A 15,117-nucleotide genomic window follows, 5' to 3' on the forward strand; every position below is an offset into this window, starting at 1 on the left:
TTTTATTGTAATATTTACAGCATCTTTTCAATATTTACAAAAACAGGGGCAAAAGGTGATTCAGCAGAGGCAATAAAATCTGGCTGCAAAGCTTCACAGCAGCCAGTTACAAACGTGATATACAGAGCAGAAAAGAAAATCTATTTGTGGTAGGTACAGTAAGGAAAATGCTGTAGAACATGTCTGATACTGTAACCTGAATATCTATTTTCACATAGAAAAATAATAGTAAAAATCATAACTACTGATGACAATGTTGAAGAGAAGAAACAGAGGTACTTCTGTCACCAAATTGCCTTCCCAAAGAAAGAATTGGCACTCTTAACATCAGGATACCTCAGCAGAAAGGTATTAGTGGGTCAAGTCTAAATTTGAAAAATCTGTTGCTAAACCTGAAGTGAAGAAGTGTAAACTCACTGTAACTCTTTTTGAGGAGGTACAGTAATTAAAAAACAATGATCTACCTGTCAGGTTGCTTTTTGGTGGTGGACTGGGCAGAGTAGCTTTACTAGGGCTCCTGGTGGTCCCTGGTTATTTATTATTCCTGCCCCACTTCACTGTGGATAATAAACACAAACCACAGAAAATTACTGCAGTGAACTGAACTGCTAATATGAATGAAGTTTGGAAGATTAACACAATTCATGTGGGTGTACGTGCGAAATAACTTCAAACTGCTTTAGATAGCAAACAGGCTGTTTTTACCCGACTGACACACAACTTTAATACAACTGACAGTAATGCTGAATTTGGTGTCTGCCAGCCACCCAACACAAGCCAACATGGATCCTAGTAATAAACTTGCATACTGCTAAAAAGTATTTTTTAAAGCTGTTTGGGATGCTTCGAAGCAGCTTTTTAACCCATCTCAGATCACTGGAGCAAGACATAGAGTCATTTCAGTGGAATGACAACTATGTGTTGTGTGCATGCTAGACAAGACCTTCTCCAGAGTACTTCTGGAAAGCTGAAGGGAAGAACCTATGCCAGCTCCTTTCCCAAAAAAAGTGAGTTTCCTGCATGAGGAAACCCAAGAAAGACTAAAAAAATGCTTGAGCGTGGCTAAATGGAGTCATGGTGGATCCCAAAATATTTGTGGAGCCGTATTTAAATTCAAGCATTTCCTGTGTTGTTTTGCTGCAGTACCTGGTGCACTTGGCAAGGTGCTGAGCAGCTGCAGAGCAAGCCAGTGGTTTTCTCCAGTCTGCAGGGAGTACACCATCCCTCCTAAGCAGAGCAGCTGGGCTATTAGATAGTTTATTTGAACAGGGTGGTGAGTGTGACATGAGAGAGGATCCCATGGATGCTTGGTGGTGTAGTTCCCATGTTCCTTTTATTAGCAGTACTTAGACTACGAAGAACTTCTGTCTTAACTTCCTGTAGTGTCTGGCTTGAGTAATCCTGTTCTTCAGAGGAGGTGTGAAAATCATTGCATGAGAGGTCTTGATTCTGTGAAGGCTTTCCTGTTGCAGGGGGAGAAACCCTCTGTAAAAAATTGCTGTCTCATGATGAGGCGTGGGGAAATCCTTAACATAAGAAGCCATACCTGGGAGAAGCTTTCCTGCAGCTGCCACATCTGCCTTTTCGGTGTTTGTTACCAAAGCGTTGCCAGGTGAGGCAGAAGGCGCATTGCACTCCCAGCATTCTGCAGGGTACTCAGACCCATCTGCACATGCATCTGGGAGAGCTGCCCACCAAGCTGTTATCTTCTGTTGTGCTCAGTTGATGAACTAGATGAGAGAATTTCAGTGGATGGCAAAAGCCCAGCAGGGGATTTGCAGTTTAGAGATGTAAGTGATCAGGTACCTTTAAATTTCAGTTAAACATTGCCTGCAAATAGTAAGGAACACGTGTGTGCTTTCTCCTCGCTTTCTTCTCCTTGCTTTCTTTTCCTGAGTGACAGCTGTGGAGCTTAAGCCTGTCAGAGGAGCCTCTTCAGCCTGAAAACCATCTTCCACTTACTTTTTTCACTAGTAAATACCTACACTAAGGAAATTTCTCAGATTCAACCGCAGCCTGAAGATATGGTGTACTGTATGGTGGGAGAAGAAGCAGAAACTTTGTTGCAAAGTATTTTTAATATTTGTAGCCATCACAAAATTTCTAACACCGTGTATACATGTAAAGAATAAGGATCAGGTCTAATACATATGCATGAACCTCTTTTTAAAATGGGAATTTTGAGAAAAGCTGAAGCAGAAATGAAGGCTTTGAGTTTATGGAAAATACTGTTTCCTTAACCCCTTCATAAGCAATGGTATGAAAAAAGCAAAGTTCATCATTCTGTTCAAGGATTCCTCTGGTGTGCTCATCACTCATCCCCAAACACCTCCAAGAGTGCCTTCACAGCATACTAACCCCGTTCATGTGTCATTTGCTCTCTTATTCCCTCTCTAGCGAAGAATGTGTATGAAGTGAGAGGGTCTTCAAGAGGTGGGTTTTTTTTTTTAATGTTTTCTTGTGTGTTTGCATATTCATGTTGATCACCTGGTGTTAAAGAAGACCAAAGAAGCCCACCTTTCACCTGGAGTGGTAATGAGGCTCCATATTACCAGAGTGACATTTTTTGGCATACTTGAGCTATCCCCTGAATCCAGCACAGACTAGTCTCCTAAAACAATTTTTCTTGCTGAACTATCTTATTTTGAAATCTTTTCTCTGCAGTGCAAGTGTATTAAAAAAATGCCAACAGCATCTGTCAAACAGTTGCTCTTCCTTGCATGAAGCCCCACTCTTCACATCTCCTTTGTGCCTTAGTTAACACTGTGATGGCCATTGGTACCTACTGGTTACTTAGTGGTGACTCAGGCCCTTGTCCCAGGGCCTCCCCTTGGTCACTCTTCTTGATATTGTGGCAAATCAGCTGACCATCCATCCTTAGCTTGCAGCAAGTGCTTGGACACCCAACAAGGTCCACAGGGTGGTTAAGTCACCATCACAACCTCTCTTGCTCCCCAGAGCTGTACAGAGGTGTTGGTTAGTTTGTCCCCAGCTCTTACATGTCTTTGATTTTTCAGAGACATGTCAGGCAACGTCTTGCAGCCCTCAGACCAGGACATTGCAGCAGCTGCCCTTTCCCTGAGCTTTACCTTACCCTCCCCAGGGCTGAGAAAGAGCTTTCTCTATAGGAGCAGGACCTGCCTGCCCCAAATAGCATGAAAGGCGGTTAATTAAGAGAAACCAAATTGCAGGAGTGCCCTACTAGATCCCTGAAGCCAGAGAGCAGCAGAAGCCATCACCAGAACTGAAGAAACAGAACATTATTTGGAGGCTCTTTGAAGGAGGAGAAAAATGTAAATGTGTAGATGAAGATTTGGGGTGCTATAGCCTGTACTCAGTATCCTGCAATATCTCTAAATGTGACCTCAGGGGACTGCCTTCCTCTGGAGGGGGAGGCACTGATGATAACTATTGTTAACTTGTAAGTGTGACCATCAGGCTGCAGGTTTTGCTGATATCCCACAGTGTGGCCCTATTTCTGTTTGAATCAGAACACAATTCCTTTATTACTCAGCTTGGATTTGGGCAAGGACCACCAGCAGTGTCTGTGTGCATCAGGTGTGGGTATGGGACCATGGAAATACAAAGTGCCTGTGATCATCATGTCTTATGGTACTTTTAATGCTGAATGACCCTTCTGCCTGAGTACCTGCCTGAGAACAGTACCTTATCTGGATGAAAATCTGCCAGAAGACAATTAACCCAGCAACATTTCTAACACAGTCCAAACTGGCAGAACAGGTCTGAGCTGGACTGGAGCTCTGCATCGGGTTCACAGAGGGTTTTTTTGTCGTGATTGAGAGCCCTGCAGCCCCATCTTCCAACTACAACTTCACTGATGGTTGTGCTGGTTGCTTGACTTTCTGTCGCTGTTGGCACTGGTAGGATCTCTCTTCCACCTGCCTACCTGTTCTCACAAAATTTTTAGGAACTTGAAAGAGACAGTTCTCTATGAGAAGTGGTTGATGCTGTGAATTCCCGAGTTTTTAGTGGAATTCAAGCACTTACACAGAGAAAATTGTTGTATAAGCATAATTTCTTGTGGATACAAACCAACAAACCACTGTTCTGCTGTGGGCAAATCTCCTTAACTACCTTGGCTTCTCTATTTATGAAAAGGGAACTGTGACACTCTTCACAGTGACACTGCCTGCCATCCACAGAACAAGTTGTGTGTTGCTGCAGGTCACTGCTACAATACGGAAACAGATGTGCCTTGCACCCAGGGAGGACAGATCTGCGTGGAGGTATCCTTTTTCTAAAATGCAGATCCCAAAAGCCTATAGTTTACATTGTTTTCCAGGGGAAGCAGAGTACAAAGGGCTCTTTTCAGGCAAGAAGTTTGTCCACAGGTCTGAGCATCCTGTGATGCTCCTGCATCCCCGGGGGAAAGCAAAAGCTGGGCAGACATCTGAGAAGCCTGATTCTTCCTGCATTACTTACATACACCCAAGACAGTTACTTACTAGTGTAAGAATGAAGTAATGCAGCAAGATATCTGACCCTTAATCAGACCTTTTATTTTCAGCAGACTTTTTTACCCACTGTACCTAATGGGCAAGGTGAGAGTTGTTCTTACTCTCTCCTGCTGAGCAGTCCAAGCTGTCACACATGGGTGCAGCTGGGCAGTTCAGGACCTGCGGTTGTTCTCTGCTTTGGCAGCATGTCTCCTGATTGTCTGCGGAGCTGGTGCTGGTGCAACCCAGAGAAGAGCCTGGGCCCATGGAAAGTCCCTCTCCAGTCTCTGGTGGGGTGATTTCAGGGGGATGAATTCCTGGCCTGATCCCTGCACCGGGCAGCTTAAGCCAAGCCTGTAACAAGAAACTAGTGATGCTGGGTTTTTCCATACTGGACAGAAATGAAACAAGCCTGGCAAGGGGATTTCTTGTAAAAGACCTCTGCAGTGCTGGCTCAGGTTTCACTTCTTCCTTCAGGCATCAATCTTGCTGCTTCTTACAGGAGGTTTCAAGGCTGCTCCCTAGTGGCTACCTCTGTCACGATGCTTTTTGAAGGAGCAGCAAGGGTTTTCATCTCAGCAACAGGTAGTTCCATGAAAATCTCCACGATCCTCCGTATTGCTTCACTTATTTGTAAGGGGTTTGGGGTGGGGTTTTTTCCTCCTTTTTTTCTTTCCCATCGATTGAACCATCTTATTTCAAAGAGCTGATGTGCTATGGAAAAGGGAACTTGATTTTGATTGAGTAGTGCTTTCTCCTGTCGTAGCTGAAGACCCACACGCACCTTACTCCCATGCCACCGTTGTGCTCATTCTTCCCACCCAGACAAGGTGGGAGGCTCACCTGGATCCATGCCTGGTAGTGAGAAACACCAGCTGTCCTCCCTGGAGAAGTGTGTATTGTCACACAGCTCAGTGCAGTGGTCTTGCTGTGCCTTGCCTTCTACTCACCTCTGCCTAAAACAGCCTTCCCTGGGTGAAATGGGCACAAGCAGGGAGCAGCCTGACTTCTCCCTGACTTTCCTCCCACCAGGAGGCTTGAAGGGTCCTGTCCAAACAAGGGGTGTGTGGAACAGAGACCCCACCCTGCTCTGTCACAGGTGTCCCTCCAGAAGCACCCTCTGTGACTTGCAGGGAAGAGTAGTACCAGCAACAAACCCCAAGCCTCTCATGCTTACAAGGCAGATAAAAAGCACTGGAAGAAGAGAAGAAGCCAGCAACACTTAACAGGATGTCTTCTGTGGATGTCGAACATGTGGTCCCTGACATATAGTGGTAGCATCCTGTGCACTGTATTGTCTGATCCAGAAAAAAAATATCATGCAGTTTTCCAGAATCTTACAAACATTTCCAGAACACTGGAATGTGTCCTGTAGAAGGGAATGAGGGTAATTCAGCCAGATACTACTGTAAAAAAGAGTGGTGGGTTCAATTTGTCTTGTATCATTTGATAACTCTTCTAGGTTTTGTAAAAAGATATTGTGATGTTTTGGTGTAGTGGGTTTCAGGAAGAGGGGGAGTGTTTTACAAGCCCGTGGCCATCCTGATTTACCAGATCATAAATTTCATTCCAAATTGTTTCTTCATTCAAACCTCACTGAAAATGCTTCTCCAGCTGCCATCTTTTGGAAACAACTCATGAGTGCTTCAGCTTAGAAAAGGTCATTCTTTTTCATGTCATTGCAGGAAAGATAGAGAAGATCAAGCCTCCTCCATCCCCCACCACAGAAGGCCCCGTCTCACAGTCTGACCCACCACCTGAAGAGCCTACGGGAGCCCAGCGACCTAAGAATCTGATGCAGACACTCATGGAGGATTATGAAACACACAAAACAAAGAGACGAGAAAGGATGGACGACAGCAGTGTAAGTGCACTTTTCCTTTTCACTTTTTGCTCCGCAAGAGAGACCGTGACCAGCATCCAGATAACAAAAATATTTACTTCCCAAGAATCTACTCAGATCATTTTGCAAGTGTGTAAGGATTTTAACACATTGTAAGGGCCAGTATGTTTGAAATGGAAGAATGAGGGCCAGCGGAGAGGAAGAGAGAGTGTCACCGCAAATATCAAAGGCAACTCAAATTAAATTTCATTTTAATTAATTAAGCTAGTTAATAACAAGGGCAGTGGGTGGCTGCCCTGCAGTTGGTGGACTCTGTTAATTCAAACATCACCAAGACCCTCCAGTGGGCTATTTCAGTGGCTTTTTGAACTTTGTGGATCAAGCATGTATTCACATCTGTGTTTGTAGATCCCCAAAGTCCTGTCCTAGTGTGCTCAGGATTCAGTGTAAGTAACTTCCCCTGAAACCGCTCCTTGCAGAACTGGATTTGGAACATCTCAGAAATTAACTTGGATCTGTCAATGGGCAGCATGCTCTTTCCCGATGGATTTGTTATCTGTCTTTCACACAAACAGAAAATCAGCCAGAATTTCAGTTTGTGAAATGAGTACCTGCATTTCAGTCATTACTATAGTAGAGTTTAATCCAGTTAAGGTGTTCTTTATTGGAGGCACTAATAAGAAGAGATATGAATTCATAGCTGGAAGCATCAAAATTCAGTGCAACTGTTTTACAACCTGTTTCCCAACAAAGCTTGAGGTATTTCTTATTCAGACTAATTATTACTGTAGGCAGTGAGTGCAGAAGGTAGTGAGATATAAGTGTGATATAAAACTTCTTAAATAGACACTGTTTGCTGAAGCACCCTCGGTTCTCCAGGCATTTCGCAGAGATGTCAGAGTGATGACCCAAGCACCAAGGAGTTCATGCTCCAAACAAATATTCATAAAAGTTACAGTTTTATTAGGTGTATGGGAGTAAGTGAAGGTTTGTAATGTGAATATTGCCCTAGTCTGGCAGCTTTTAATCATTACTGGTAAATATTGCACAATAGCTGAAGATAACTTAATATCAGAAGGAATGCAATGTGGAGGGGTCCTGTTGTATTTCTGCCGGTTAACTAAAACATAGTAGGAGACCTGACTCAAAATGTAAATAGACTAATTTCCGTTGCACACCAGAAACTTTCTGGTACCCTTTTTCTACTGAAGCTGTCGAAAACCAAGAACTCATTGTCTGTCAGATTCCTGCTGCCATGCAGGATGCCAGCTCATGCATGGCAGCATGCCTTGTTCTGGAAGCGGCATCCTGGGGCCATGTCTTGGGAAGGAGACATGTCCTTGGGAACCGTGTCTCTGGTTTCCCCTCCCTCCCCCAAAAGCACCCAGTGAAATGGGGTGGCTCCACCTGCTCCAGTGAGTATTGTCTTCTGGCATCTCCTCAAAGGAGAGACATGTCACACCTTCATGCCTTTTGCAGAAGGCAGGAGGAACTTCAAAAAAAGACGGTTATAAAACTCCTGCTGTGCAAACCAGAACTGGTCCTCTGGAGTCCCACAGCAAGCATCTGTCAGTCCGATGGCTTGAAACCTTGGCACAGTGGTGAAGCTGCTCTGCTAAAGAGATTACACTGAGCTGGTCCTCAGCCTGCACTTTTCCGCCACCCCTGTGAAGAGTGAAGGTGACTTGCCCAGGCCATGAAGCAGTGGCTTGTGGCTGAAATCTTCTCCCACAGCTGTGAGGGTCATGTGCTGTTTGTCATACAAGTTGTAGCAGGCAAAAGACATCTAAGATGTCATTAGACGTAACTCCCTCTGCTTAGTTACCCAAGTGCAACTCCCCAGGTACTTGCAGAGCTGCGCATGTGTCCCCTAGAAAGCAGGCTGGCCATGGTTACATACTGTCTTCTGCAGTTTGAGGGCAGCCTTGATGTCCTGACTGGAACCCCGGTCTGGGCAACATCTCACTGAAGAGGTGTGCTCTGCGTGCCAGCTCAGCTGTCCGCTGCTGCTAAAGCTGCCCTGTCTCTGACTGCCCGAAAATGCCCTCCCAGAGGATTAGTGCTCGTTAGACAACTTGTGGAAAGAATCCTTTTCTGGGCCAAATTGTCAAGGCTCCAGTGAATTTATAGAGCCCCAGCACACACCAAAGTCCCATTGCTTTTTGTTGTCATTCTCTTCTCTTGTAAGCCCATTGCATACAGCCAAACAAGATTTACATTCTTGATGCTGCCTACCCAAAATCCTATTAGAGGGCAGTGTCCTGCAGAGCCCAGGGAGAGCTTCCTCAGACCAGCAGGAGTGTTTTGTTTCTCTTCCCTGCCTTTTTCTGCTCTCCTTTTGTAAACGGCTCCCACCATTGGCAGGGGAAAGATAATTCAAATAACAAATTCTGCACTCATACCGCTGTTGGTTTGAGCTAATATTTTACGTGCCAGGCTAAGCAATAATTATTTAAACAACAAATAGCTTTCATTTGTCAGCAGAGGACATTTGACCATGTGCTCAGGAAAAAGATTTCTGTAAATAATGAAACAAAAGACCACATCACTGGCTTGTTTTTAAAAATACATTAAATGTAGCAGGGGAGGAGCATAAATGACAACCAGACAGGCAGCTGCCACTTGGAGCATGAAGTTCTGAGAGCTGAACATATCTCAGCATTGCTCTTTATGAGTGAGGGGAACCAGAGACTTCCTTGGGTACTGGGAGCAGCCAGGGTGCTGTGGCAGCCAAGGCTGAACAGAGCCAGCACTGCTGGCGAGACAGAAGGCAGCAGCCACGGTCTCCTGAATGGGATTGTGGAGAGGTTTGACGTGCATGGAAACTCCCCCTCACGTGCTGAGCACACCAGCAGTACTGATGTATAGAGCTTCAGTTTCTCCCTACATATGACATACTAAAAGACAGGAGGGTGGTTTCAGCAGGACATCTACACTGTCTCTCCTTCAAACATCACCTCCTTCTGTTTTATGTCTGGCTTCAGTGGCTACAGCGCAGACACTCTGGCCAGGGCTTGCAGGCTTTGCCTTTCAGAACCAGAGGGCAAATCAAGTGCATCTGCTTTTGGAAGAACTTCACTGCTCAGGCAAGGGGGCAGTTTCTTCCAAAGAGCATGTATTACAGTAGAGATTTCAACAGGTGAGAAAAAGAGAAAAAGCAGCAGCAAGAAAATGGGTCAAGCACGTATAGTAAACAAGACTGAGACTGGCCAAGCAACACCATTAAAAAAACACCTAACTGACTTTTTTTTTTTTTTTTTTTTCCTTACGACACCAAGTTGCTTGACTTCTTATACTCTGGGATGTGCCAGTTCTTGCAGTTTATTTTGGTTTTGTTTCCTAGTTACAACATGCTTATTCAATGCACTAATGCTGGTCTTTTCCCTTTCTACCAGTACACCTGTAAATTACTGTCTAGCAAGGTTACTTCTGAGGTACTTTTTAACTGCTTATTTATTTTTGCTTCTTGCATGGTGATTCCAATTGCATGTCACTGCAATTTGCGTTTTCATACTGTGTGCCAGTGCTGTTTCATATCAAAACTGGGATGCAAATGTGTGTGTGTGATATTCCCTTGTATCTCTCATCAACAATATTTGTGTGGCTCGTTTTCTAACATTTGGATTCTACTTACAAGTTCTGGCATAGGAGGGGTTGTAATTAAAGGGATGGAAGCTGTTGCCCAGGTCTGGAGCATTCCTGAGGCATGAAATGAGAACTTCTCCTTAATCCCTATTACTGTTCAGCTGGCAAAGCTAAGCATGGGATCCAAGCACCCTCACATGCTGAGCAAAACTGATGTGGCTTTCTTTTGTCTCTGATTACAATGTATTTAGCACTATCAAAATGCCTAGTATTTTGTAAAGAATCTGCACACCAACCTTTCGTCTGTGGAAGAAGAGAGTCAGATCCAAGCACGTGGCCTCCGTCTTGTGAATTTTGGTAACCTGTCCTTGTCCCTGTCTTCTGTTGTGATGTGATGACTGATCACAGTCCCACAGCATAGCATCAGTGCTGGTCTCAGAGTAGAAGAAACCCAGACCTACTAAAGAATGGGCATATACAGTGGCATTTGGTATTTTAGCAAGGCAATAACTTGCACAGTCCTTATTCCCTACAAAGCCGTACTCTGCCAAAGGCAACAATTTTAAGAGCAGAGAGTTGATACCAGCTATACTTCTGCAATGTTTGTTAGAAACAGGATGCAGACATTTCAACTGCCTGTAATTTTCTGTGCAGAAATGAGTGTAAATCTGGACATCTCTAAGAGACAGAAACAGATTGTGGTAATGACTGACACTCTTGTCCAGCGTCAGCATCTTTTTATAAACATGAACCTTCCACTATTGCCCTGTTCCATGACATATTTGACCACATCAGCTACCTCAAGGCAAGTATATAAATATTTTCTGTCCTGGAAAGTAAAGTTTATTCCATTTCCGATTCATTAAATAATTTAGTGTGGGTTTTATCTCACTGATACAAGCCAGTGATTGATCTTTGTATAAAGAGTTAAGCCATATAAAAGCAGTGTGCTCTCAGAGATGTGGGTTTAAATACAGATTAGACCTCTTCTCCCTCATAATATCTTCACAGTAATCTGAGTTATGATTTATGGACGGTAAGTAGCAATCAGAGCGTTTGATGTTGTGTGAGAGGCAGAAGCTCAGGTGTAGATGTTACATGCCCAGCCCTTGGCCTTCTGCTGGGAAGGGTTGCGTGTTCACTCCGTGAAATAATAATGACGCAATGAGCTGGGAATGAATGTGCATGGATGGGAAAAGGGGTAGAGATGAAAAAGACTGTAGGACACAGCGATTCTGTATGCAGGTGAAAGTATGCCATCTGGCTAATCCCAGTGTTAAGCCTCAGACTGAAGAAACCATTTGGTCCTCACTGGAAATCAGGAGCTGAAGCCAGGCAGTGGTTTTGGAAGGAACAGCAAGACTCCAGTCATGATGCCCCCCCAGCTCTCTACTGACCCCACAGCTGAGCTGTGTCTCCTGTTCACCAGAGCCTTCCATAACCCGCTCCGATGCAGGCAGGTGGTTCAATTGTAATTGTCAGCAACGCTGGAGCTGACCCAGCCATGCTTGCACTGGCTGGGAGCCGGGGCTTCCATGCAACCAGCCTGGCAGCTCCGCTCTGGTAAGCAGCAAACCCCCAGCAGGGTACAGTCACTGCTGGAGTTAAGCTACATGCAGCAAACCACAGCCTGCTTCATTAGGTCGCTGTGGTTTATCACCCTCAAATGCCTGCGGCCTGTGTTAAAAGCACATTAATCCACTGTTTTAAAGAAACCACAGGTAACTATGTGTCTGCACATGTGTAGGTTGTTTTTATCCTGGAAATCTTCCACTCTTGGCCTTACAGCTATACATATCTTCAAATTTATGGGGCATTATCCTGAGTTTGCTTAACAGCAGTCATGCTGTAGGAGATACTGCATTAAGGTGACATTGATGTGATATTAAAGGCTACTGCTGAAAGTTTTTGTGTTACGAAACAGGAAACCGATATACTAGATTTGATGGCAGAGGAAACACATTATGTTTTAATACTGACCAGCAGCAGTATAATGCTGTTTCTCAGGTAAACACATTTTTGTCTTAGATACCCAGCTCCTCACTGTGCTCACTGGAGGTCTGGTGTATTCAGTGAATAGCATTAAGTAGGTACAGTAAATACCTTTATACTTGAGGAATAGATGTTCTTCGTCCCTTAGTAGTTCCAGTTTTATGTTAAAGTGTTTAGTTTATCGTTCCTGAGCAGGAATGCAGAACCAGGCAGCTGTTCCCTGACCTTGTGCTTCTGTCTCTTTGTGCATGGTGTGCTCCATGGAGGTGTCTTGTACAGTAACTTTCTTGCATGGTACCTGTAGATTTTAGACACTCAGAACTTTGCAATCTCTGTTTTTGTTGCTTTTAGTTCTCCCAGGTCTGGATGGGAAGAATTAGTAAAATATTAAGCTCCAGAAAAATCATGTTGCTTCCACATCAGTTTTGCCGTTGTTCTTCAACAAAAACTAGCCTGTACTGGATAGCAGTCAGTTTCATTCGGTGGTGGAGATAAATATGCTTTGGACTGAAGCATATTGGTATTTTGCTTTTTATTCTCTTGTTGCCAGTGAGAGAGCAATTATTGTTACATTTGTTGAAGGGAAGATCAGGACAGTTTAGCGTCCATCTCTAGGATGGATAGGTAAATTAATCTTGCACCTGATAGTGGTAGCTGTTGCAATCTTTTTTTTTCCTTCCCCCACCCCCACAAAATCTTTAAATATAGATGAAATCTGTCAGGAAAAAACCCTCTGCAATTCATAGTGAGACTCCAGAGCTGCAACCATGAGATCCACACAGCAGTTTTGTGCAAAGAGAGGTGAACAGTGGTTTTTACAGCCCTACATACCGTGGTACATTAGTCTTTCCCTCACACCTACTTCTGCTCTCCAAATTCTTCCTCTTCTATTGCAACTAGTAGTCAAACAGCCCCTCCCAAAAAAGACATTTTAAACAACATTGCTTTTTTCACTGATGTGGCCTTACCACTAGGATGTGGCCAGCTCAGTTTTTCAGCCTAAGCTTGAATGAACCGTCTACTTCGTCATCTTTCTGATCTTTGTTATACGCCTTCTGCAAGCAGTTAAGAACTTGGCTACCTTAGGATGCCGTGGCCACCCAAGCCTGGTCCTGCCTGGGTTGCTCTGCCTGTACTGGCTGAGCTGATTTTGGAGCATCATGAGGGAGAACACTCACGAAGCACTGAGGTAGCATCTTGTAACGTGTCCAAAATATGGTGTGTTACAGACACCCAAAGTAGCCACAACAACAAAAGCAAAAGACTTTCCTTCCTTTGATGTGCTGGGGAGAGCCTCTGGGTGCTGGACTGATGAAGGGCCCACAGACAGCCCTGATACCTGCCAAGAATATTTTAAAAGGTAGATTGTTTGCTATTTTAGGCAAGCTGCTTACTGGGTTGTGAATTCAATGCTCCATTGAGGAGTCCCAATTCTCTACTCAGTCATTCTAGTTGCACGCTATAATTACCCCATTGTTTCCTCTAGCGGGTGTAGAACTGACACAACCTAGTAAAAATGAGGGTTATTTTAGGTCAAACACTCTTTTCAGTAGATTAGAAGAATAATTCCAGAGTAACTATTCAAAAGGACCTTTAGCTTATTAGTATCTGCTCTACTGTTTAGAGGGCTTGTTTATTAATACTACGCCAGACGTTAATATTTGTTTTCCAGCAAAGGCTAAGTCTGCATGCAGTGCCCTCATGGTGTCTCTGATGTAATTCTGGAAGCAGTTTTCCTTGGAGCAACCAGCAAAGTTTGCAGAAGTAGACAAGCTTCTAGGCACGTTTGCAGACAGAGGATAAACAGAAGAAGCCCTGAGATAAAGACGAGCTGACCGATTCAAAGCAGAAATCTTCAAAGTTTAAGGGTCCTGACTGTGCAAGCCATCACCAGAGACCATTGCAATGTTTTAATTTCCAGCAAGGAAGACACTGACTGGAGAGTCTTGTAAATTATGTAAAATCCAGTTTATTTTCAGCTGGCATAAATCTTCAGGCCAAATTCAGCAGGCCTCAGTTGAATATACCGCTACTCTGACTGTGGCAATTTGGGTTTGAAATTTATGCCACATTTTCTGATTTTTCATGTAAATTTCAAGTTCCAGTGGGGAGAACAGCAGTTTTCCCTGCTTTACTTAATTATTACCCCATACTGGTCTTGATAGTCTTCTGTCTAGCAGTATTCATCTGTTGCCATCCAAAAATACAAAATGACTGTTCCTCCCCACCCCCCCACTTCCCATTGCTAACCCTGGAGCAGCCACTCTCATTTCTTATTCTGAGGAGATAATGAGGTGATGCACTAATGTCCAGTCCCATTTTCAATTGCTTGGTTTGGGTTGTCTTTCCTTGGTTCAGGCACTCAGAATCCCAAACATAGTTTAAGCTGCTCGTCCTCATCCCTGCAGCGGGAGTAGCTTTGGTATGCTGCTTACAGGCTGATGTCTCAGAAGGAATTTTTTTACTGATTTTGATTTTTTTTTTTAAAAAATGATTAATTTTTATGTTTGTGAGCATGTTTGCCCTTACTGGGTAAAAAAGAAATTGCTCAGCTCTGCTCCCCCTTTCCTGTGATTACTCTACAAAAACAGGAAATATGACTTTGGGCAAAATTTCAGAAAAAGATCCCCCCAGTGAACCTGGACCAGCTTTGTGGCCCTGGTCACTGCTGGGAAGCAGATGGAGCTTTAGCTTTCTGTTGGCTGGGTTTTCCACTTAGTTCTTTGGTTTGTTCACAGTCATAGTCGAAATTAGGAGGGCAAAGAAATAATAAAGCTGGCAAAACTCCACCTTACCTTCACCTCCTGAATGGAGGTCTGGGTCTTAGCGTAAATGCAGAAGGGTGAGCAAAGTTATGCCCTGTAATTTCATCTGACAGCTCAGAGCTGATTTCCCAATATAACTTGCACAGGAGCCCCTAGTACCTGTGTAGCTTTCCAACCACAGCTTGTCACAAGCTGTAAGAAGAGTTCCTTTAGTCTTATATAATTTATTTTTGTTCTAGTCAAGGCTTAAGTCCTCACTGCATCTGACTTTCTATGCAGAAAAATAATATAGCATCATCCTTTCTCAAAAGGCCAGCTACTCTTCTGCAGTGGAGGAGTGTGCAGAGCAGCTTGCAGGAAGCATTAGGGACCAGGGATGGCAGGCATTGTTTCAGTGAACAGTCACATACTTGTTGGGGGTATTTTTTTACAATTATGTTTTTTAACTGACTGTTTAAACTTTTCAAAAGTCTAC

At 43.9% G+C, this 15,117-nt stretch overlaps 1 protein-coding gene across 4 annotated transcripts in view; it reads left to right on the plus strand.

Moving 5' to 3' along the window:
• PALM2AKAP2 (PALM2 and AKAP2 fusion) overlaps nucleotides 1-15,117 on the plus strand; it is a 271,951-nt gene that overhangs the window by 254,991 nt on the left and 1,843 nt on the right. The window contains exons 10-11 of one of the 4 annotated variants that reach the window (XM_040579708.1): nucleotides 6,143-6,321; nucleotides 9,696-14,343. In XM_040579708.1, the coding sequence (XP_040435642.1) occupies nucleotides 6,143-6,321; nucleotides 9,696-10,010 (494 nt within the window). In that variant the 3' untranslated portion in view covers nucleotides 10,011-14,343. Of the gene's footprint in view, nucleotides 1-6,142; nucleotides 6,322-9,695; nucleotides 14,344-15,117 lie in introns of those variants that run through there. The other 3 variants (XM_040579712.1, XM_040579711.1, XM_040579710.1) reach the window with 3 other exon arrangements.

The sequence above is a fragment of the Falco naumanni genome, chromosome Z (assembly GCF_017639655.2).
Source record: "Falco naumanni isolate bFalNau1 chromosome Z, bFalNau1.pat, whole genome shotgun sequence".
Classification (NCBI taxonomy): domain Eukaryota; kingdom Metazoa; phylum Chordata; class Aves; order Falconiformes; family Falconidae; genus Falco; species Falco naumanni.